The sequence below is a fragment of the Solanum verrucosum genome, unplaced genomic scaffold (assembly GCF_900185275.1).
Source record: "Solanum verrucosum unplaced genomic scaffold, falcon-dt-bn FXZP01000120.1, whole genome shotgun sequence".
Lineage (NCBI taxonomy): Eukaryota > Viridiplantae > Streptophyta > Magnoliopsida > Solanales > Solanaceae > Solanum > Solanum verrucosum.
Window position 1 is genome coordinate 868,985 of NW_026020714.1, and position 25,126 is coordinate 894,110.

At 33.6% G+C, this 25,126-nt stretch overlaps 3 protein-coding genes across 4 annotated transcripts; all 3 read left to right on the top strand.

The window, feature by feature from the left end:
- The first annotated feature begins 1,748 nt into the window (after nucleotides 1-1,748).
- Nucleotides 1,749-10,647, top strand: LOC125812501 (Holliday junction resolvase MOC1, chloroplastic-like). Its single transcript, XM_049491978.1, has 7 exons — nucleotides 1,749-1,892; nucleotides 4,338-4,856; nucleotides 5,692-5,797; nucleotides 7,773-7,825; nucleotides 8,645-8,776; nucleotides 9,004-9,076; nucleotides 10,129-10,647. The coding sequence occupies exons 1-7, from the start codon at nucleotides 1,749-1,751 to the stop codon at nucleotides 10,281-10,283; spliced, it is 1,182 nt and encodes a 393-aa protein (XP_049347935.1). The 3' UTR covers nucleotides 10,284-10,647.
- Nucleotides 10,648-13,154: 2,507 nt separating this feature from the next.
- Nucleotides 13,155-17,891, top strand: LOC125812479 (GDP-mannose transporter GONST1-like). The gene is made up of 9 exons (XM_049491962.1): nucleotides 13,155-13,174; nucleotides 14,147-14,372; nucleotides 14,447-14,586; nucleotides 14,719-14,848; nucleotides 15,530-15,628; nucleotides 16,982-17,136; nucleotides 17,357-17,473; nucleotides 17,615-17,712; nucleotides 17,807-17,891. The coding sequence occupies exons 1-9, from the start codon at nucleotides 13,164-13,166 to the stop codon at nucleotides 17,863-17,865; spliced, it is 1,035 nt and encodes a 344-aa protein (XP_049347919.1). The 5' UTR covers nucleotides 13,155-13,163; the 3' UTR covers nucleotides 17,866-17,891.
- A 595-nt stretch (nucleotides 17,892-18,486) lies between these two features.
- Nucleotides 18,487-23,774, top strand: LOC125812478 (uncharacterized). 2 transcript variants are annotated; one of them, XM_049491961.1, is made up of 5 exons: nucleotides 18,487-18,836; nucleotides 20,452-20,505; nucleotides 20,588-20,657; nucleotides 21,851-21,891; nucleotides 23,262-23,774. In XM_049491961.1, the coding sequence occupies exons 1-5, from the start codon at nucleotides 18,771-18,773 to the stop codon at nucleotides 23,670-23,672; spliced, it is 642 nt and encodes a 213-aa protein (XP_049347918.1). In that variant the 5' UTR covers nucleotides 18,487-18,770; the 3' UTR covers nucleotides 23,673-23,774. The 2 variants fall into 2 exon arrangements, with proteins under 2 accessions (XP_049347918.1, XP_049347917.1); XM_049491960.1 differs by having other exon boundaries at nucleotides 18,499-18,836; nucleotides 20,588-20,660.
- Nucleotides 23,775-25,126: the final 1,352 nt, after the last annotated feature.

The window sequence follows — 25,126 nt, forward strand, 5'->3', positions numbered from 1 at the left end:
GAATGCACAGCCCCTTGAGGAAATTATTCCCCTCTAGTACCCGAGATTTAAGGGATATAATCTTTCAGGATAGAACGATTTTATTCACTAGTGTATTGATACAAAAACAATGGAGTGAGTGAGTAATTCAACAGGAGCAAAGTACATAATTATTTAATTGTCCAGAAGAAGAAAATGAAGTTCAAAATTTCCGTTGTTTTAAAATGAGAGGAAATTCCTCTATTTATAGACAACAAAAAGTAGTGTGAACAAATGCTTATTGTGTCTTATCGGAAAGGTCACAACTCTTTTGAAAAGGTACAACCCTTCGGAAAGGTTACAATCTTTCATAAAAGTCACAACTTTTCATAAAAATCGCAAATTTTCATAAAAGTTGCAACTCTTCATAAAAGTCACAACTTTTTCATACAAGTCGCAACTTTACATAAAAGTCACAATTTTTCATGAAAGGGGAAGGCTAGTATAAGTCACAACTTTTCATAAAAATCACAACTTTTCATGAAAGGGAAAGACTAGTTTTGGAAATAAAATAAATTAAAAGGGAATCCTGGTTTGTGGTGGTGCCACGTAGGCGGGTCTAGGGTTCTCTTTTATATATATATATATATATGATTTTTCGACAAGTGGGTTTAACTGAACTGCTTGAACTAGGGGTGTCAATGGGATGACGCGATCAATTATTTTAGAAAAATTATACCATTTCAATTTTTCAGATATTTTATAATATGTAAACCAAAATAAGATTTTTAAAATCATCCCAATCATATCGGTTTTCTTTGATATCGATACGACTCGGTTTTGTTTTTTCACTTTTAAAGTATCACTTCAAAATATACTATTATTAAAATATTTCTTTCGCTAGTATATTCTTGAAGAAACACTTCAATTCTTCACCAAAAAGTCAAAAATGCAAAACTTTGTTGTCGTATTGTTTGATCTTAAACATTTAATAGGAGTGCTTATATAAATTTTGCCGTATTGTTTGATGAAGTATCTATTATAGTATCTTTTAATTTGAAATCTCTCTCTAATTAATTAAAGGATAATCATCATATATATATATATAAAGCTGAAAATAGGATCGCTGATGTGGCACATTGCTAAGCTCACCATTTACATTTATCTTTTTCTCATTTTTTTGAGTTTTTTCCTGATCCCCCCCCCCATAAAATAAGCAACTAAATGAGTTAAAAAAATCACACAACAAAACTGTTCAGTTGCAACCCACATAACGCCTAATCAATTCATACTCATATATTAAAACATTTTCACTAAAAGTCCAACCCACGTACATGACTTAATGACCCAATTAAATTGAATAGGATATGAGGCGTTACTTATTTTATCCTATGGCTGAACTATCCATTTTTTTATCTTCCTCATTTATATCTGTAATGTCTTAAATGGTGTATTAATCTCTGAATCATTACACTTTTAATTTATGTTTGCACTCATTTCTTTCCTAATTGTTGCAGCATATATATAGTTTGATAGTGAATCTTTTGCATATTCAAATTTGCATTCTCCGTACGTGTAACTTTTAATTGAGTTTTTTCAATGGCATATTATTGTCTTTCAGAGTTGGCATTTGGTTGAGATGATTTCACACTAAGGGTTAGTAAATGACCCTCTTTGTAAGTATCATCATCATACATTAATCTGTTTAATTTGTTTGTATAACAAAATTTCATGAATTGATCGTAAATATTTGAATTTGTGTGTGTTTTCGTGTCTGTATGTGTGACACAATGTTTAAGAATAAGAAAGCATTAGATCTGGTGTTGGAGGTAAATAAAGATGATTATGACAAGTGCAATATAGACAATCCGATCAAGAAAATGGACGATGAAAACTCTGTTTTCGATTTTGATCGTTCGGGTAGTTTTTGTTTTGTTAGTGGTAATAAGGATAAGTGTAAAGAAGGACAAAAGTTTGTTATTGTTGTTGCTGGTACGATACTGCTTCCTGCCAGAGGCGGAGCCATAAGAGGGTTCAAAATCTGTAGAAATAGACACATGAAGTAGTCGAAGGGGGTTCGACATCTACTACATATACATATAAAATTATTTTAACCATGTATAAATAATAAAATTTTCCGTCGATGGGGATTCGGATGAACCCCCATTGTACAAAGTGGCTCCGCCCCTGCAGTTCCTGCAATGGTGGTGAGTGAGTTTGTATTAGTATTTTGGTGTCATGATTAATTTGATTCAATTCATCACTAATATTAAATCTTTCTATCTTTCGGAGCCTTAATACAATTTTTCTCATCTACAAGATTCCCTTTGAATTTGGTAGTGCAGTAAGATAACTTACCATAAAATCATCTTTTCCTTTTCTAGCTAGGTATACTACTAAAAAATAAGACAAATATTGTAAGTACCATGTGAAAGTTTTATGAACAGATTTTAGAAGATTGTTTTCCTTCTAACTACATACTAAAGGGTTGATTATAAGGTGCAGTCGTGTAGGTGACTACAAATCACTTGAAGGATTACCCCATCAATTTTCTATTCAAAGTATAAAAATTAAAAAAAACTTATTTTCTTTAACAAGAACAAGTCCAAGTAATTAGGATATCTTCGGGCTTCCTCTGATCATCTTATATCATAAACTAAAGTCGAGTGATTCACAAAAATATCATAATGATTAATTACTATGGACTGTAGATATGGGGATCGACAATATTCTTGATCATAGTGATTTATTGGTTGAGGAGTTTACTCTACACCAAGGGTTCAAGGCTGGAAAATAAAATGAAAATCAATGATATAGGTATTCTAAAATCCCTTAAAACAAAACAAAAAAAGATTGTAGATATGGAAAGGAACATTTCGGAGGAAAATCGAACGAAAATTCTTGAACAATTTTATTAATTTACGTTTATTTTAAATTGAACAATACATTTTTACTAGAGATTATAAATAATCTCATAAGATTCGTTATGGATCATCAATTCAATTTTTTTTTATAAACCACTGAAACCAAGAGAAATGACATAATTGATATAGGGAATATAAAATTATTTGGAATTATTATTCATTCAAACACTAAAATGCTCGCGCAAAGCGCGACTAAGTTCCCTAGTATATATATAAAAGAGAACCTTAGGCCCGCCTACGTGGTGTCATCACAAACAAGAATTCCCTTTTAATTTATTTATTTCCAAAACTAGCCTTCCCCTTTCATGAAAAGTTGTGACATTTATGAAATGTTGCGACTTTAACGAAGAGTTGCGACTTTTATGAAAAGTTGTGACTTTTATGATAAGTTGCGACTTTAATGAAGAGTTGCGACTTTTATGAAAAGTTGCGACTTTTATGAAATATTGTGACCTTTTCGAAGGGTTGTAACTTTTTTCATATAGTTGTAACCTTTCTGATAAGGCACAATAAAAAAATGTTCACACTATCCTTTGTTGTCTATAAATAGAGGGATTTCCTTTCATTCTAAGATAACGAAAATTCTGAACCTCTTCTTCTTCTTCACAATTAAATATTTGTGTACTTTGCTCCTGTTGAGTGACTCACTGATACCATTGCTTATGTTACAAATCCTGGTATGTACTTTTACGGTCATTAATTTATGCTTATGTTATTAAGGATAAATGATAAAATCTAATTTTCATTTTCCTTTATATTATTAATGTTTGTTACTACCTAATCTTGTATGTAAGATAATATGGTGTTTTAGTTTTAATGACCGATAGATTAGTTGTATTATTTTATAAATTTCATAATATTAAATTTTCGCGCGGAGCGCGGGTAATTTTACTAGTTAAAGAGTAAAGATTCAAAGTCGTCCAGTCACTAGAGGCCTAAGACCTAAGTTATATTTATATTTGAAAAATATTATACAATATATGTTTATACTAATTTTAACATATTGTTAATATATAAAACATATTAACATGTAAGGTTATTTGGTTCGATTTGAGATTTTTTTCAATTTTTTTTATAAATTAAAAAGACCATCCCAATTGTTCGATATAGTTATACACTTGAATAAAAAATTATGATTTTATTGAAAAAAACAATATAAACCAATTCACACTTCGGGGTGGCCCAGTGGTTTGGGCTTGAGACTTCCATGTTGGAGGTCTCAAGTTCGAAATCCCTTGCCAGCGAAAGCAAGAGGTTTGCCTTCTGGGTCGAGCTCGTCACACCAGGTTTGCTTAGTGTGTGTTACCTCTCCTATGTGATTTGCTGGAGGGAGTGTTTTACCCGGTGCGCACCCAAAGTATAGCGGCTGTGAATTTCCCTTTATCATAAAAAAAAATCAATATAAACCAATTCCATTCGAACAATTTTTCATATTCATTTGATACCCGGCTCAAGGATACATTTTTTCTTGATTTCCCTCTAACCATACAAGGAAACATTTCCCTTCCAAAATATAGGAAACGAATCTTGAAAATCCGGCGGCGGCGGCAGTCTATCTCCGGCGAACTGGGTTTCTTCTTTCTCTTTCTCATGGAATCAATTATCTTACAAACTCAACCATTACAATTCATGAACCCAATTACTTCAAAATTCTTTCCCACAATTCGATTTACTGCTTCCTCTGTAGCATTCAAGCTCTTCTCAGCTTCATCTTCATCTTCAGCAGCCATTACCACAAATGCCCCTGTCATAGAGCAAAATCCATCTCCTGAGCCAGCTATTTCTCCGAGAAATGGGGTTGTAAAGGCTAGGGTTAGTAAGGGAATTTTGGAAGCTCAGCTGAAAATGGACTGGTTGGAGTCTTTGTCTTGCCCATTTCCATGTTCAAAGCCTTTGGACAGTGGTTGGGTTATTGGGGTTGACCCAGATACTTCTGGTGCTTTGGCACTCTTGAAACCAAATCAACCTCCTCAGGTAGTATAAAGTCTCATTCTTTTTGGGAAAAAATGTTTACACCATGTAGATTGTAGCCCATAATTGTGTCTAAACAATACACTATTGTACACTTATAAACAAGGTTGATACATTATGTATAATGCTTTTGCAGGTATAATGTTGTATACTGGGCTTATGTTGCTCGTACTCTTCAAAAATGTAGAAGGGTGTGTGTTGGATCCTCTAGAAATAGTGCATTTTTGAAGTATCCGACACGGGTATTTCAACATTTTTGGAGTGTATGAGCAATATAGTATTGGGCTATGTGGCTGTATATTTTTGAAAAGTTCCCTTATTTATTTATAGTTGCAACCTACAATCCCTTGGAATCCATGCAGGCCTAACGAAAATAAGGCACAATGGAAGAATATAGTCCTTTTCATGCCTTGAGTCCAAGTTCGTTGTCTTAGTTGCTAGGCAATTGAAACTGCAGTAATTGCCGAAACAAGTGAGGGCTGCTCTAGTGATAATAGTCTCTCCGGTTCTAACCATTAGGTTGGTAGTTTGAGTCACTAAAGGTGGAAAAACAATGGTTAAGGGTAACCACATGTGATGCTCCTGGGGTTTGCATGGTTTGGTTAATCAAACAACTAATAATTGCTGATTGGAGCTTACGTGAGTTGAGAATGTATATCCATCAATCTCAAACCAAAGAAGGAAAAAAGAAAGAAAGAAAAGATCTTGTGCTCTTAGGAGTTAGTAACTTGTTTACTGATTTATTTACCTCTAAATCTGAAGTGTACTTCTTGTTTACTGATTTATTTACCTCTAAATCTGAAGTGTACTTCCGTTGACTTCCTATTCCAATCTCCAGGTGTTTGATTCTCCTCACTTGAAGGTACTTGTTGGAAAAGGAGTGCGGAAACGCTTAGATGCAAAAGCTATTGTTCAGTTGCTTCAAAGTTTTGAAGCTCCTTTAGGTACACCAAATGCTTTCATGTTGGAAGTCTTTCAAATATCTGTTCTTAACTTCCTCAGTTATCTGATCTGAATGACTATTTCCTTGAGATTTTTGTGCTAGTTTTTTGGTTTGGCACTGAAGGTGACAATGCTCTCTTTTTTTTTTCTTTTCCCTTTCATCAAGACACTAAATGTTAGTACTTGCACTTTTCCTGGTATATTTTGTTAATTGGCTGTCCTATTTTCTGCTTCTGGATGTAAGTGTGGGCTGGGGAGGCGATTGATGCATCTTTTATATGAATTCTGTTGGATTTGCAAAGATTCTGAATATATTGTATAAGTTGAATCACTTCAGTGTGTTAACCTGGTTGTTTGAATACGTGTCCATTATGCTGCGCTGCATTCATAAAACACTGCAAGCATGCAGTATTGGAGAGAGTTTTAGTAAAAAACCTATGAGGCTGGAATGAAGGATTTTAGTTGATCATTCTCTCCCTCTTCCCCTCTTTTAGGGTTTTTATTGGAAAAGTTCTTGTTGCTACTTCCGAAACAGTTTGGCTTTCAGCTTTTTGATCTGAGGAAGGCCTTGATAATCAAAGAATAATCCTTTTAATTTTCTAATGTCTGTAAAATAATAATCAAAGAATAATCCTTTTTATTTTCCAATGTAATTGTAATTGTAAATTTCCTTGCAGATGAGCGAGTTTTGGGCTAAAATCATCCTTTAAGTATAGCTCAAACTTAGGATACATCCTTATAATATAATTGTGAACAAAAAAGGTCCTTTTAACTGTCCAAACTTTACAATAAACATCCTTCTATTCATTTTTGTTAAAAAAACTAACAGTTGAACTAAAAATATGTGCCAAGCATGTGATTTTCCCAAATCTCCCTATTTTGTCAGATTGATTTCCTCTCAATTCCCCACCCGATTATCTTCCTTATTAATGAGAGCTAAACCAGGGTTAATTTCTTTAACTTGTCTTTCCTCACCTCAGCTGATTTGGTGCTGATTTAGTGTATTTTTTTTACCAGTTTTTTCCCCTGTATTTCAGCTGTTTTTTTTTTCTTTTTCTGCTAGTTGGCAATGAGAAAAAGACACCCATAGGCAAATCATTTGACCTTTCTGTATTTTCAACTTGAAGACAAGGCAACTGAGTATACTGAATAACAAAACTATAGGTTTTTTAAAAATATTCCACAACAACTTTCATTGTACCTCTTTGATCAACCGGGAAACTACCCATACAAATAAAATACAAGGATTAGAACGATGAGTTGATCCCACATGTAGACAATAAAACTTTAAAGATCAGAAGTTGCTAAATTTACTTTAGAAGGCAATGAAACATGAAAATCGATATGCAATATTCTTGCAATCCCTTTAAGACCTTTTATCAAATAGGTAAGGGACATTTTGCATTGTCATAGCAGATCTTGATCATGGTTATTTCTACTTGTCCTTTGCAAATTTGATAGTTCTTTCAAGACAATAAAGACAAACAAGAATAAAAACTAGTATCCTAACCTTTCATAAAATACATAACTCTTTCTATTGGAACAAATTATTTTTCTGACAAAAGCATGAAAAAAAGTCCAACTATTGTGTCTTATTGCTCCTAAACGATGAAAACGATGTATCCATGAGATTTGAGGGGAGTCACGTGCTTGCCATTTTTTTTTTATAAATTTCAGCTGTTAGTTTTAACAAAACTTAACAGGAAGATGTTTGTTGTAAAATTTTGAATAGTTAAAGGATGTTTTTTGTTCACAACAATAGCATAAGGATGTAGCCTAAGTTTGAGCTATACTTCACGGATGATTTTAGCCCAAAACTCCAGACGAGCGATCTGTTCCTGTTGTGATCTTTTCAAATTTAATTGAATTATTAAATTATCTATGTGATGGTTTCTCAACTGGAATCCTCAGAGGTATATTGTATTATTTTTTGGATAAGTATGTAGAGTAAGATGAGATAATTCATTTTGTTTTCAGGAACAACTGTGTATATCGAACAATCAACTCCGTATCCACAAGATGGTAAGCAGGTTAGCAATATTATAAACAAAAAATGCCAGTATGTACTGCCACTAGCCTATCAACTTTATTCAAATGTTGATAGCTATTTTCATGTCCACTTGCTCTTTATAACTTGCACCATCAAATAATTCTCATCAGTGAGAGTGTTTATTACTTATAACATATGCATCTACACTTAGTGGCCATACATATCAATCCCTTCAGAGCTTCACTGGATAGAATCATTCAGCTACGTGGTCATGGCATTATCTAGCAACCAGCATCTATTACTTTGGACTTGTTTATTATGCCAAATAGGTGGAAATACTTTTATGTAAGCATAATATCCTGACACAAAATCTTCTTTCAATAACATTTCAACTCGTAGTTGTGGTTGGTCAAGCTAATCATCCAATATTCTCATATGTTTCTGGAAGACAATTGTATGAAGTCTTTATGCATTGATACATCATTTGGTGGAGGTCCTTTGGATTTTTGTGCTCCTTCTTGGCATGGGGTTAGGGGTGGGTGAGTTTAGGTTTCTCAAATACATGGAATTTTCCTTGTTGATTGTCATGATGTATTACTCTATTCTGTAGGTAAAGGCGGGTTAGAAAGTGTATTGTTAACGAAAGTATAGGCATCATACGTATTTCACCCTTACATGATTTAAGCAATCTATGTATTTACTTGTTCAAAAAAGAATTTTTGCATCATTAAATACTCGTTGTTGGCCATTTACCGTCTTGGAACTATCACCATTTTGTGGATAGCACTTGTCTAGTGTATCTTATTTGTATTTTATTTTGCTGGTACACTATTTATCAATATATCTTTACTGTATCAAGGGATGGTGGAGTGGGGGATTTGGCTATGGATTATGGATTGGGTTGTCAGTTGCATCCGGATTTTCCGTTACTCCTGTGCCATCAAGTGCGTGGAAGAGTGAGTTTCGACTTACAAGAGAACGTTCAAACAAGGTTATTAATGTTCCTGCGATTAGTTATGTTGAACACAAGTACATACTATCCTCATAGATTGGATTTACTTTATTATTTCAAGTCTTTTGCCGGTTTCCTTTTCATTAAGTCCATCTAGTTAGATTTTTCAGTTTCGTAATAAGAAAATATTCTTGCAAAATATCATCATGTGCATATTTGCTGGCGTCATCATCTAATGTCTGTCGTTCAATTAATTTTATTTGCAGGATTATAGCAGGGAACTAGCATCTTCATTGTTTCCTTCTTTGAGTTCTTCATTAAAAAGGAAGAAAGATCATGGTAGGTATACTTAGACTTCATCTGCTAAGCATTTTTACTTCTGAAAAAGATTTACGGCTTCTTATTTTTTCTGGTTTGTGTAACTAGTTAATCCAAAGGAATCATTTCAGCAGACTATTCATCTATCTCGAAAGGTAGTATAACGGGAAGTGACATTTTGATTCTTGTAATGGTTAATGGTTAGTGAAAAAAGAAAAAAAACTTCGGCTTATACTCAACGTCTCAATCTGAGCCTTTTTATTGTGGATGATGTCCTTAAATCCGACATCAATTTTTGACATTCAATATCCCCAGTCACTTTTTCAATATTCCTTGTTGTAAGTCCTTGCTGATCTCTGGCTGTAAGGGAAACTTAGGGTGTCACATTTTTATGTAATCTTTTCTTATAACCAAAGAAATTCGCTTTTCCAGCTTCTGTACTTGGTCGATAATGGGTCTGCCCCTCTATCCTTCTAAATACCATACTTGGTTCACAACACGATTCAAATCTGTGACGTGTGCTTACCACACATCCTGTGTGTACTAACCTTCACCATTGAACGAAAGCTCTAAGGGCTTCACGTTTTAGTTCATCTTAATCCTAAACATTTGCACATTACGATTTTATCAGAATATGTTATACTTGCTCCAGCATGTAGTATATAAGTTTTTCTCCTCTTTTTCTTTCTTGCCGATCACTTTACATTTCGTAAAGTTTGTAGTTTTGGCATTGAACACTAAGTTGGAACTCATTTCCCAGCACTTGTAGTTGGTGAAATTCCTAAATAGGACCTTTCTCTTGCAAGCTTTACTGAACACTCACCTCAGAATGTGTATATCAAATAAAATCCTTGATTAATAGATGTTGCATCAAGATCTTATTTGCCATAATCCTTTTTATGTGTCTTTACAAACAACAACATACCCAGTGTAATCCCACAAGTGGGGTCTGAGGAGGGTAAGATATACGCACGACCTTACACCTACCTTGTCGAGGTACAGAGGCTATGATTTCATTTATGTGTCTTTACACCATCTAAATGATATTTCATGATTCTTTCTTAACGTTCCAGGTCGAGCTGAGGCTCTTCTCATTGCTGCTTATGGCAAAGGCATCAAAATAAATTCTGATCCTCCTTGCACCGTGGAAAATGCAGATGCCTTAGCAACTGGAGAAGAGCTAGTCAATGAATTCCATCTTTTATCAACTCCAACGCTTAACAATTAGTCGACGAGGCTTTTCAATCAATTCGACTTTTTCCAACTGACTCCATGAAATCTCAACGTAAGCATTGGCGAAAATCGAACTCATCCTTTCTCTGTTAACTTAATTGTTAGCTCTGATGTAATGTAGTATCTTCATCTAAGATTGTAGGATAAGTAGTGTAGTTGCCTTCATTAAGGGAAGGGGAATTAGAGACCTTATTTAGTTCTTGGCCTATATTGGTTTCATCATTTGTATTGAATGAACATTTAGCATGAAACATTGTTATGTAATTATTTTCATCACATACATATACAATGTGCTGAGGGTCTATCGGAAACAACTTCTCTATACCACAAAGTTAAGGGTAAGGTCTGCGTATATCATACCCTCTCCAAACCTCACATGTGGAACTACACTGAGTATGTTGTTATACATATCCAACAATAGATTTGCGGTTTTACCAGAACTCGGTATTTTGACATTGATTATACCAAACCACTATCTGTCATTTCACACATGAAATTGTCATAACGTTAGAAGTGGATGAACAATCAACATATGTAATCGAGTTTCATGCCATCATGTATGCCAAAAAATAGATGAAGTTAAATCTAGGTGTGTCACTATACACTATTGGCATCAAGGAAGATAATGTATTCCACCTCTTAGTTGACAAGTAAATATTCCAATTTAGAGAATGCATATCTGGACACTTCAGTTTGTCTGTATTGTGTCAGTTGATCCAATTTACAAAATGATCTCGATATCTTCAAAATTTATGTGTCACATCAGCGTCAGGTGTTTACGAAACACAACAGGAACAAGTTTAGAGTATTTAGTTGTTAGTTGAGATTAAGTTGAAAGGTCTAAATGTGTACTCTCTCAAAATTGAAGTGTATAAAAGTCATTAGATTGTTTATATAACAAAAGATCACTTAATTTTATTTTAGTATAATGAAAATAACTTAATTATATTTCTTAACAACTATGCCACTAAACTGTCACTGGGAGGACATAGAGAAATATTTTTTGTGATTCTTAAACAAAGTTGATTGTCATTTTTGATACACCAAATAAAATTATTTTTATTTAATGACTTTCTTTTTTTATATTTAAACCGAGCTAAACAAAATATAGTTTAATGACTTTGAAATCATAATGTAAAAATTGACTAATCATTCTTCAAATTACCCCAACAATACATGCATCTACTATTTTCCCGTTTTCTTCGAATTTAAAAACTTATTAAAGCAAATAATTAACGAGAGGAGTATGAAGATGACAAAGTAATGACGTGAAATCTAAGTTAGTAACTAATTTGCCTGCTAATAAGTCGGTTAACTATTTTTATCTGTAACTTTAAAAATACATACACAAAAAAAAAGCTCGTGAAATTTAGTTGCTATAAGCTTATGAGGTGATAAGTCACGAAAACTTTTTTTTTGGGGTGCGTGTACGCATTCAATAAATCTTCGATTCAAATAAAGCAGTTTCGACCCATTAATATTCACTAAATACAGTAGTGCTCACTCCGAATTGTATTTTTTTTATATGATGGTATTTTGTTTGGTTGACAATTTTTTTTCCCTTAGTGGAATAGTTATAATTGCTTATATGAGCTGGATATATTCAAATGAATTGCAAATTTCAAGTAAGTGCTAGCTGATTTCACCATCAATGATTTCCAAATAATTTTATTGTGGAGTTTGCTTTTCTTTTTCTTATTTCGATCTGTTTTATTTGTTACGCGGTTAAAATTCTTAAAAATATTGTTGTATTTATATAAGATTTTTAAAAAAAATACTACGAAGCTAACATGTTTTTATCAACATTTTCAAAGAGTTCAAACAATATAGAGGGTTTGTACCATAAGTGAATAATCATAATAAAGACTTACTGAGGCATCAACCTTGATTGTGGTCGAATTATTGGGGTGACTCGAACCTTAATTAGAAATTTCAGGTTTAAGTCATGAAATGAAAAAGAATCTTATTTGGAGCATCAGTTTGAACGCCGTTTTCAGACATGACCCATACAATGTGCAAGTTTAAATTTTATCGTACAATATTTGATACGATGAGCGCTTTTAGGGATTAGAACCAAACAAATTAAGGGTGTAGTTATCCTATTTTCAATATATCCAAAAAGAAAAAAATTGGACATTTTCCCTACAATCTAAATTCCTACCATTTATTAGGCATCTTTTTTTTTTAAAAAAGAAGTGAAATATATCAACACTATTGCTCATGATTCTTTCTAATGCAATTGAAGGTTAAAAAAGAAATTCAATAACAACCAGCTAAACAACAACAATAATAACATAATATATTCGGTATAATTTCACAACTGAAGTTTGAAAAAAGTAAGGTATATACTTTTACAACTGAAGCTTGAAAAAAGTAAGGTATATACAAACCTTAGTACTTTTACTTTTATGTGATAAAGAGACCGTTCCCGATCGATTATTGATTGAAAAAAAATGTTTTTAATAAAAATAAGTATAGTAAAAAAATAGTAGTAATAAAATAAAGATTCATTAGAACAGTTGCACTAAACTTCCGGAGAAAGTGTGGAGAAATGTCCACTTAATATAGGTTGATATGATCAAGTGGGACTTTGTGCAAATTTTGACCAACCAAATTTGAGTTTTGACTCTATCAAATATGCCTTCTGCCAAACACACTTGACTCATGATATAATACCTAAGTTTAACAACCAAAAAAAGAACATTTTTGAACATGTGATATAAAATAAACACTAGACATCTATATATCTATAAATCATATTAATTTCATTAAAAGTATAAAGGGATTGTTTTACAATATTTTCATAGCTTTCTATTCATATATTGAGTTTCTTCTCTCTTTATACAAATTTAGAAGTTGACAAACCTCTGTATAGATGAGTCCAAGGTAAATCTTTGTGTTCTGTTTTTTCTTTTTTTTTCTTTTTTTGGCTTTGTGATCAAATGTATGTGTATGGCTTTCTTTAGTATGGACATGTAGACACCTCAACTCGTCTTCAATGTGTCAGTTAAATACTCCAACTTACAAAATGATCATCTAGACACCTTTAAAATTTATGTGCCACGTTAAGGTGTTCAAAATGACACACTGGGGACGAGTTGGAGTGTTTAGTTGTCAGTAAACACGAAGTGTCAAAATGTGCACTCCTTTAATTGGAATGCTTACTTGCCAGTTGAGGCCAAGTTTAAGTGTCTGTTTATGTATTATGTTGACATGGTTTCAATGTTTGATCATCTGTCTGTTGTATAGAATTTTTTCATTATCCTACCACTGTCTCATTTCTTGAAAGTTAATGCCTTGATCCTGTTTTTTTTTCCCCAATTGAAGAGGTTTGTCCGCGGGCGTTTCTCAGGATTCTCCTGGATCAATTTTGGAAAGACTTCATATTGACGATGCTAGTAATGGTGGCCAAGGAAGAGAAAGAAACTTCTTAGTTTACCAATCGAATTTGCTCGATGAGGTCTCGAGTCCAGTTAGAAGAGAAGTATCCAACAGGTGTTTCCAATTGATGCCTATGACTTCATTTCCATTTCATCTTTTGTATTGCATATAAATATTTGTTATTGCCTTCCATGATACTCCTCCCGTATACATTGATGGTATTCACGAACCTGTTTCAGAGTCGTGTGGTAGCTGGTTAGAGTTAGGTATACATTAGTAATCAAGAGTTAGTTATGAGGATACGTATGCAAAATTTAATACATGCATAACTCACCTCCAAATCAGCTAGGTTCTACACTTCTTACTTGGTTTAGCTTGTTACATGGGTCGTTAGTGGGAGCTTTTTTGCCTCATTTATCTCTTGTTCAGTTTGGAAACTTACTCCTTCTAATTTCTATTGATATTTTCTTCCTTCAGACCTTTTTTCATGAAGGCTGTTAAACGAATTGACAACGATGTGGAAAATGGAAAGTTGGAGGTCAAAGAGAAGTCGATACGTAACAATATGCTTGTCACTGTACACAACAAGTCATTGCTATCAGGAATTGCATACTGTATATCTTCATGTGGCATGATATTAGTTAATAAATACGTCCTTTCGAGCTATAACTTTAATGCAGGAATATCCTTGATGCTCTATCAGGTACCTTTAATCTTTAAACTATTCGATAAATTCCATATATTGAGAAATTGATAACATTTCAACTCGTTATGCAGAACTTTGTCTCTGTTGTTGTGGTTTCTATGTTGAGCTTCTTTGGTGTAATTTCCACGGAACCACTCACGTTGAGGCTGATCAAAGTCTGGTTACCTGTCAATGTTATATTTGTCGGAATGCTTGTCACAAGTATGTTCAGGTATGTTCAAAAACACTTGCATCACCATTGTCAAGTTATCTGTATCGTAATTTTGTATAACGATACTTTCACTTGTGATGTTGGAGGAATATGTTGCTGATAATGTACTTGTGATTGTCATATTTCCTGCAGTTTGAAGTACCTAAATGTTGCTATGGTCACTGTTCTGAAGAATGTTACTAATGTGATTACTGCTGTTGGTGAAATGTATATATTCAACAAACACCATGATAGTCGAGTGTGGACCGCTCTTTTACTGATGGTATGCTCATAGCTTAAACATGATCTTCGCTTCTATCTCTTCTTCGATTCATTTTTGTACATTCAATTATGCTTTCATTGTCGTCTTGACATTGCACTTTATGTGGGAGACAGGGAGTTATCGCGTAGTTTCTTATTCTTCAATGAGGATTACTATCTGTTGTTGCAGCCTGGCCTGCACTTGTCTTGCATCTTGCTACTTTACTGTTTTTAGTTTTCTTACAAACGTGTGTTGGTTACACTTCTTTGAGCCGAGGGTCTTATCGGAAACAACCTCTCCACTTCAAAAAGGTAGGGGTAACGTCTCTATACATCTACCCTCCCCAGACCCCGGGATTACACTGGGTATATTGTTGTTGTTGTATATGTTGGCTGATTTGTACCAAGCGCGAATCTTTTGATCATGGACCTAAGTCACCTAAGATCCTGGCATGGTACAAATCGGCCAAAATATATCCTATAAGAGAGGTCTACGGAGGGTAGTGTGTATATGCAGACCTTACCCCTACTTGGGAAGTAGAGAGGTCATTTCTGATAGACCTCCGACTCAAGTAAATAACAAAGAGTTAAGAAACCAAGACATACTGAAAAAGGAATAGTAACTACAACAAAATAATACGATAACAGAAATCAGACTTGAGATCAAAATCTGGAGACAGTAACTCTGTGGTTTGCTATGCAGATTGTTTCAGCAGTCTCTGGAGGAATTACAGACCTATCTTTTCATGCTACTGGTTATACATGGCAGATTATCAATTGTTTCTTGACAGCATCATATTCTGTAAGTAATTACTCCCTGCGTTTCAATTTATTTGTCTTACGTTCCTTTTCAGTCCGTTTAAAAAAAGAATGCATCTTTCCTTTTTGGGCAACTCAATCTTTAGTTCTAAACTTTCCTCCAAGAGCACAAGATTAAAAAGCATTCTGGTACATTCTACGTATCTTTAATTTAAGACAAGTAGAAATCAGACAAACCAATTGAAACAGAGGAGTACCTTTTGCTTGGTACTTTTTTTCTAATAAGATATTTATGTGCTCGATCACGTGATGAGTCGAGGTTAATGCTATTGCATTGGCCGTAAATTTTACGATTTTAATTTCACTTGAAACAATATTGAACATTATAAAAAAAATATAAAATTTAAATAAAAAAATAGAAAAAAGAACATCTACTTTTTATCAAGAATGTTTTAGAATTTTGAATTGAACAAATCACATCTTCATATTAATAATTAAAGTTTTTACATCTAACATCCAGCGTGATGTATTGCAAACAAATATCTAATCTCTTATTAATTAGAACTAATCCTTACTTTTATAAATAAAAATATTACTATGTTAAGTTAAAACACTTAGTGTCTTTTAAGAATATACTCTGAAAGATAAGTAGTACGTAAGAACAAAAAAACAAGACAATCCAAAATTAATAATATTTTTATGTTTATGTGTATATATTTAAAGCCTCTTATTATAATTTGTTTTTATGCCACTAATTTTATTGAGACACATTGATGCAGTATGCAATGTATATTTTATTTTTGATTCCTTTGGTTTGAAGTAGTGTTCAGCTGGGAAGATGCAATTCTTTAGCCAGTCCTTTCCACAAAAAGATAAAATTTACCAATGTTTTCGAGTTTCAAATCACTATATAGATAACACGGGAAAGTATAAACTTCATTTCATATTGTTTAAGATGCTTGCAGACTAATTTGGATCCAGTAGTGGCTTTTCAAAAAAAAATGTTCTAACATTTTACACAGAATTCTATTGTTTTTGATATTTAACTAACATAACTATTCGATTGACTGAAAAACGTTGTTTATATAATTATTAGTACTCAAATATTTCCGTGTTCATGATAATTGTAATTTCTTGTCATCGAATTTCTTCAAGTTAATAACAACAAGTGAATTTTGATACTTGCGAATTTCTTTATGAATTATGAAATCCCAATAGTGCTCAGAAGTTAAGAACTCGAACGACTATGAGCCCGCCCCCTCTACTTTTATTCCCACTTATATACAAAGACTTCAGGCAGGCCATAGTAGGGTTCAAACTCATGAAATATGCTTAATACTTTTTTTCCCAAAATGACAAGCAGTTAAACTGTCATGTTTTTGATTTTATGTTTCAGTTGACTCTACGTCGAATCATGGACACTGCTAAACAAGTGACGAAATCAGGGAACCTGGATGAATTCTCAATGGTTCTGCTAAATAATACCCTTTCATTGCCTTTAGGCCTTCTCCTTGTATTAGTGTTCAATGAAGTTGATTACCTCTCCACGACGTGAGTTCTACTATCTCATTATACCACCCTCTTAGTTTATGTCATGTTTACAATAGTCTTCTGTTCGATTATCATCTTTATGTTCTACTGCTGCACGTGCATACTCATTCTGAGTTCTCTCATCTGGAAGTTGTTTCGCGGTTTTTTGTTTGATTTTACGCTGTAATTTAAGAGTTAAAAGGAGATAACTTTGGTATACATGTGTATATTTGTTTGACAGACCACTATTACAATTGCCAACATTTTGGATTGTGACAACATTAAGTGGATTTTTGGGCTTAGCTATTAGCTTCACATCTATGTGGTTTCTTCATCAAACAAGTGCAACTACATATAGGTATGATCATTTTGTACACTATTTCTTCCTCCAAAAATGTTGCCGTATTCGTATCAGATCATCAAAAATTACACTACTTTTGAAGGATCCGATACGTACCAGACGAAATTTACATAACTTCTTGACTTTGCATTTTTGCAGCCTTGTGGGATCACTAAATAAGATACCTCTCTCTGTTGCTGGTATTTTCCTTTTCAATGTCCCAACTAGTCTTGACAACACTGCCAGTATATTTTTTGGTTAGTAACAACTTTTTTTTTGTTTTCTCAATTGAAAATGTGTTTTGTTTAGCCAAGAAAAATCATGAAAATATGTATCTAAAACAATTTGCAGGCCTCTTGGCTGGAGTATTTTTCGCCCGAGCAAAAATGCAGGAGAAATCTCAATCTTAATACAACAACATACTCAGTGTAATTCCATAAGTGATAGGATCTGAAGGAGGATGGTGTGTACACAGCCTTAACTCCTACCTTGAGAAGATAGAGAGATCATTTCCGATGAGAAATCTCAATCGTAAATTGTTGAAAACCTTTTCTTTTTGCTTCATAGATTAGCCTTTGAGTTGAATTGTAAAACATGTATAGTCATAACAACATGATTCTCTATACATTGAACACTACTATATTGAAGAGTTCAAAAAGGAAAAAAAAAAATCTTATATAATTCGATTTCTTGGGTTTCATACCTGAATGATCTGTGCGTGAGTTTCCTACTGAATTATCATCAAAGGTTAATCTAAACACACCTCAAGTCCTCAACTATTCATATTGTATATAAAAAGCCTAATAAAAAGGAAATAATTCGACACCATGATATTATACTTTAAAGAAAAAAGGATTTAGCGACTAATAAATTTCATTATTAATTCCATTTAGAATTTCTAACTTATTACTTTTAATTTATAATCATAAAATAATCATTTTATTATTAATTTATTTCTGAAAAAAAAGTTTTTTCTTTTTTAGTTTAACAAATTAAATTAAAGTAATTGTAATTTTCAAGTGCTAAGGAAAAACTGAGAAAGAAAATTAATTTTCCATCTCCTTTCTCTTTGGTTCCTTCCTTGAGAGAGTTCCAAATCAAAATCACTGAACCAAATACAATATAGGAATCGATTTTCAAAAATCTTACACAATTATTCAAATTTATTTCACAAATCTGACCAAAATTAAACTTTTGGTACAAATCTGAGGAACAACAACTGAGATTATTTTGTTATTATGATTTTGATGAGAAAGAAAATGAAATTTTGTCGCAAAAACTGAGATTTCAGATCCATTTTTGACGACCGGCGGTCATGGACGAGCTAGAATTCCGACGGCTTCTCGAACGTTTTCCAATCGTCCGATTTAGAGATTATCATGTAAATTAACCTATTTTTTCTTTATCTCCTTATGAATCTATTTATGTTTTTTTTGTTACCCATGCAAGAATAATTGTTTATTGGATTTAAAAATGGTTGATATTTTCTGGGTTTTTTTTTTTTTTTAAAAGAAGGAAAGATGGAGTTTTCCCCTTATTAGTGCTCCATTTTTATTGGTGGTGTCTGAGTGAGATGTCGTCGCTACGATTTGAAATTTATGAGTTCATGATTATAGCCCTTTTTAAGTTACTAGGTTTAGTCGAACTCGTATGTTGGTCTGGGTCTGGCCCTGGTGGTACTTTACACCACCAGCACAAGTATCGGTTAACTTTGACCTCTAAGACTTTTTTTTTTGATAATTGTGGTGTCAGCCAACTTTTGTGAACTTCGAGTTATTCCACGGGATACCAATTAGGAAGAAGAAATCACCTACTCTCTCTGTTCAATTTTATGTGACACTTTTCGGATTTTGAGATTCAAACAAGTATATTTTTGACCGTAAATTTTTTCGTAAATCTTTTAAATATTTTGAATTTGAATTGTCAATTATTGTAACTTAAACAATAATATTTTTTTTGTCTCGATTGAGATTTGAACATGAAACCTCATGGTTCTCAACCTCACTTTATTGATCACTAAGCTATACCCTTGACTGCAAAACCATGCATGTTTTTTAACCCTGGTCTCCCGTGATTTTCATCCACTTCAATGACCATTAGGCCTCATCTTTGGGTGCAAAGATTTTGTGGATACTGGAGTAGACATGTCAATGTAGAAAGAATTACCTTTTTTTATTGAATTTAGAGCTTGTTGAAGCAATCTTTTACATGAATTAATTTGTTATGTTACTTAACAATAAAAGGGCTTGCTTTATGCACAAAGTGCTTTTCAGCCTAGTGTAGGATCGGAGGAGAGTGGGTGAATACCTGTGAAACCTTCTCACATTTTTGCGAAGAGGTCATTTTAACGCGTTGAACCATTAATATACAGCTTGCTGTAGGAGTAATTCTACCGTTGGGTCTAGGTTCGTCATTACAATTTGTTATTTATGTACTTTGCAATGATGAAGTAAAATTGTTTATGTTAATTATTCTGAGACTTGCAGAATTCGACTTTACATTTTCCTCGTGACTTCAGTTAGGATGCTCCAACATGTTTTCTTGATGCTTATTGTCTTGGTTTGTCATTACAACATGTTTGATATAATTGAAGAACGAGTGAAGCCATATACATTTTTTGAATCGCATATTGGGGTTATGGAAGCAGGCTGCCTTTAGGGATTTATTCTTAAAGATATTTAGTTAGATTTCATAGGCCAATGTTGTTCCTCTATGTCTATGCCTATTGTTAGTGGGAGGTGGCAGGTATCTCATGGAATTAGTAGAGGTGCGTGCAGGCTGGTCTGGACTCAACGATTATCAAAAAAAGAAAGAAAAGATAGCTAAGGTTCCCATCTGTGTCATGCTCCATACCAATTCTCATCAACTCATGTATTATTAATTGTTCTCCCCCTCCCCCTTGTTGTGTGTTAGCTCCTATATTTCAATCTTTTTTTTTTTGCTTTTTGATATCATCTTAACTCCCGACTCTCGTCTAACGTCTGCTTATCTCACAGATTGATTCAGACACATCAAAAAGATCAGCCTCTCAGTCGATAGAGAAAGAGGAGGTAGAAGAGAAGCTTTTCCACGTAACATTATCTTTGCTTTCAGTTCTTGACTTTTTCTTCCTAACAGTAAAAGTTGCATCAGGAAAGGCAATGGAAAGAGACATGGAGTAAGGGACATAAACCAGAGACTGGAATTCAAGTGATGCATCGTGGTGGTACGGACTCTATCAATTGTTTTTGCTTGGAAAATGACCAGAGATCACCATAACTTATTTGTTATCCATCTTGCAATAAAACTGCTTAGTGATAGAATCATCGTGGAATAAAGTGTACGAGTCAAGGAAGAAACATTAGGATTGAGTGATAGAATATAGATATAGCGACATGATAAAAGTGATGAAAAATCAGTTTGAAGTTATCCTCGTAGATTTTGGGTTCTTGTATAGAAAGTCCATAAAGGATAGGTAAGAAAGAGCGGTAACAAGCATGAAAAAGAGGAGAGAAGGGATTTCTCCACGACAATAGTTTTACAGCATCAATCTACCTTGTGCCTGCCCGGGTTTGTTATTGTGGTTATGTATGAGCTACTCAACAATATTTCGGATGAGCTTAATAATCAGATTATATATAGGATGACATTACATGGCACATACTTTGTATATAATGTTCGATAATGAGTTGATTGATAAAACTAAGGTTTACCACACATTCTTTTTCTATCTATGAAGTAGGATAAGTGAGTGAACAAAAAGTTGAGACTATTGAGTAGTACGATAGGTAGAAGTAAGACAAAATATATGCATGTTAAATTTAGCCCAAATAGAAGAAAGGAGAGATAAGACGAGATTATGGGCCTAAATGCAGATGATTTTGATTATCAGGTTGAAGTCGTTCAATAAATGTCATGACATATAGAGAGTAGTACGAATAGAATGACTGAAATGGAGGAGGTCGCTATGAGATTGCTATTTTCATATAGGATGTACCAATCTATATGTGCAATACTATGATGATTGATGATGGAGCTAAAAGGGGATGAGTTAGACCTAAAATCATACAGAGGAAAGTTTTCTCAAATAAATTGCAACTTTTCAAACTAAACTTATATTTAGCAAAGAACATAGCACGATGAAAGAAAAGGATTTATGTAGGCGATACAAAATAGTTTAGATAAAGATATGGATGTTGTTGTTAGTTTGTTACACTTATAAGTTATTAGTATGGTGTTTGTCAATACTCATTTTAGTTTGGCAAGAGACTTGTTACAATTTCAATGTCACTTAACATTTTTATCTAAATTTCGGTTTATCAGTATGAATCTTTAATCTATATTGACCTCGCCTTGATGGTGAATTCTTAACCTTTTGTTAATGATTTAGTAACTGTATCGACTTAAATGTTACAGGTCCATTTTGGGGCAAAGTGAGAGAAGCTGCTGAGAAAAAGGTGAGTCGTGTTATCATCTTTTGCTATATAATGTTTTCATGGGTGATCATGAACAGTCTTCCTAATCCCATGTTATTAGATGTCGATGTAGCACCAGAAGAGAGGAGTTAAATATGGAATGGAATTGAGATCATAAGAGAAGATAATTTTTTTTTTTAAATGGAAAAGATCAATTCATAAATTATTATATGTTAAGCATTGTCTAAATCTTCTCAACGAAATAAAATAAGGTTTTATATATAACAGAGTAATTCTATGAACTATCAGATCTTGAAACATTGAACTCTAATATGTAACTAGAAGAATAAGGCCATTTCGAACTCAAAGTATCCCGTTACATTTCAGCTATAACCATAATATTCTTACGTTTTGTTGATGTTGCTTGCTCACACTCTGAGGATTGGTGGTTGCTTGATTTAATCTCACTATGATAAGAAGAACATCCTTTGATAAAGTCAGCAACGATAACTTACCTTGTTTGTTTCGGAAGGTCATGGATTTGATTTTTGCATATCATCTGACTGGACTTAGCTCAAAGTCATTAACTCACCTACCTAGGCCCAATTTGATGCCCAATATTTTGGTATTAATTCAAGGATGAAAGTATTATTATAGTTATAATAATTATACCTATTGCCTTAGAGGAACAAGACTTGAGCCAAAGGTCTATCGGAAATAGCCTCTCTAACCCACAAGATAGGGCTAAGGTCTGCGTACACCCCACCCTCCCCAGACCCTACCATGTGGGGTCATACCGGGTTTGTTGTTGTCGCCTTAGAGGAACAAGAAAAACCATTTTACATGCTCTTATGACATATTAGCATATAGGAGAATGTCTTCTGAACATTGCATTGAACATCTTTTCAAATGTATGTGATGAATTTTCCATGATATGATTGGAAAAATTATGGAAACAACAACATAACCAGTGAAATCCAACAAGTGGGGTCTGGAGAAGGTAGAATGTACGCAGATCTTACCCGTTACCATTACCTCGTTAAGGTAGAGAAGCAAAAGGAGGTATGCAACACGAGGACTTTCCACCATCCTAGTACTACTCTCGCCCCTTCTCCCTGATTTTGCAATGCTGTGAGGGGACTAACTTATTTTGAATTGGGAGAAATGTTGTTTCATGGTTCAAGGAAAGCATATATAGTTCCCGGATATAGGGTTTCTACTTGGGTCATTGAAGTGGATATGGAAAATGTTGAACGCTTAAAAAGTTGGCGCCTCCTACTTCAGTACATTAGGAGTTTTGTTGGACATGCTTGATCGCTTACACGATTTATCTAAAATCAAAAGTCATCCCTAATTTATTATCTAAAGATGTGAAACATGAGTTTTCTGATGAATATTTATATGCTTTTCAGATCTTGAAGGAAAATCTTCTAGCAGCTTTAAGCGCTCAATCAGGAATCCAATACGATCCTACTGAGGAAGTGATGATGGCTGCTCGACACATTGCTGATCAAAGGCAGGCTTCAAGTGGTGCAGGTCCATCTCATATACCCCGCTCTTCAGACTATGCATCATCGTCAATACCAAACAGAATGACATGTGTTGAGGAGGATTTGGATCACATACGCCATTTTCAAGCCTATCAGGTGAAACACAATCAAGCAGTTGCTGAAATGCTGCGAACTATGGCACTTCATCATGGAATGAACATGGATAACTTTCCTACTTGTCCGTCATATATTCCCCCTAGGGATAAGGCAGTACTCGATGATGATGACGACGATGAAGAGGACGAGGATGAGGACGAGGAAGATGAGGAGTGACACACCCTATTCAGTAAATGCTTCTTTTTTCCAATACACATCCCTTGCCTTGAAAGAAAAAAAAAATTAGTGTGGAAGATCATTTTTGTTAATTTTGATTGATAAAATTTTCAGTATACACCTTTTTTGGTCCCAGGGTGGGTAGGGGGTGGGGGTGGGGGATGATATGACAAGTGAGGAACTCTGTTTGGTAGGGAAGGAGGTGCCAAAATTTATGAATAGTACCTCCAAACTTGTAAAGTTATGTAACAATTTTGATGAGGAAAATTGCTTCTTTTTTTGTTTCTTTCTCTATTTAGCAAACATCTCCTCCCCCTTAACAATTTTAGAAAAATCCTTGGCAGGGAGTACTTCCCCCGAATGGAGTTCTATGTAGTGCGAATCTGGAATAGTCGAACTAATGCGGATACCTGATACCGAGTAGGAAACCAAAAAACAAATATCTCCTCTCCCTTAACCCCTGTCTTCTATACATTGCAAATTTAAGAGAATCAACAACTTCACTGTTCTTTCGACCGCACTAAAAAAAATGCATTATTGTTTTCATGCTGGTCATATTGTAGGAAAGGTCATATTTAGGAAAAGTTTACCAAAATTCCTCCACTAGGATGGATTGATCTGAGTGGATATCGACTTGATTCGATATTTACAATTGTTATAGGTTATGACTTTTATCGTGTTATTCTATTTCTATAGAGAGGTAGATGACAAAGACAAAGAATTTCTCTCGCTATGGATAGTTGTTGTTTGCGACAAATTTTAAGAGAGTCATAACTTTTAATTGTTTGAAATTTCATACTCAAATATAGAATTGTTTTGAGAGAGTAGTTGATAATATGGTAGCTTTCTAGTTCTGCAATAGAGAAAAAGATGGGAAAGCAAAAGTGAATAGAGCAGCCCCACATTTTCAATATTGTAGGAGTGTGTGCATGGTATGGTAGACATCGAATTGAAATTTTGATATCGTGATTTTAATATTACGGTATATGGTTTATCTTTTTTTGGTATCCGATATTTATAAATAAAACAATGAAATACCGAATATTGTATCAAAGTATATAGTTACATAAAGAATTTATGTATATATATATATATATATATATATATTATTATAGTACCAACAAATATACAACCTAGTGTTAGTATAAAAATAAATGTTTAGATGTTGGAACTTAGACTATTCGATCTATCATTGATTTTTTTTTTTTTTTGTGTAATTGATTGATAAAGGTCGAATTTGCTTGTATTTTCGTTTGAATATATATTTCTATATGTGTAAACGCTATTAGAGTTTGTTTGGATTGACTTTTAACTTTAACTTATAAACCATAAGCCAAAATTCATAATAGCTTTTCACTTATTTTTATCATTTTAGCTGAAAATCAAGTGTATATAAACACTTGTAAATTTACTCAAACACTCCAAAAGTGCCTAAAAGTTATTTTGACTTAAAA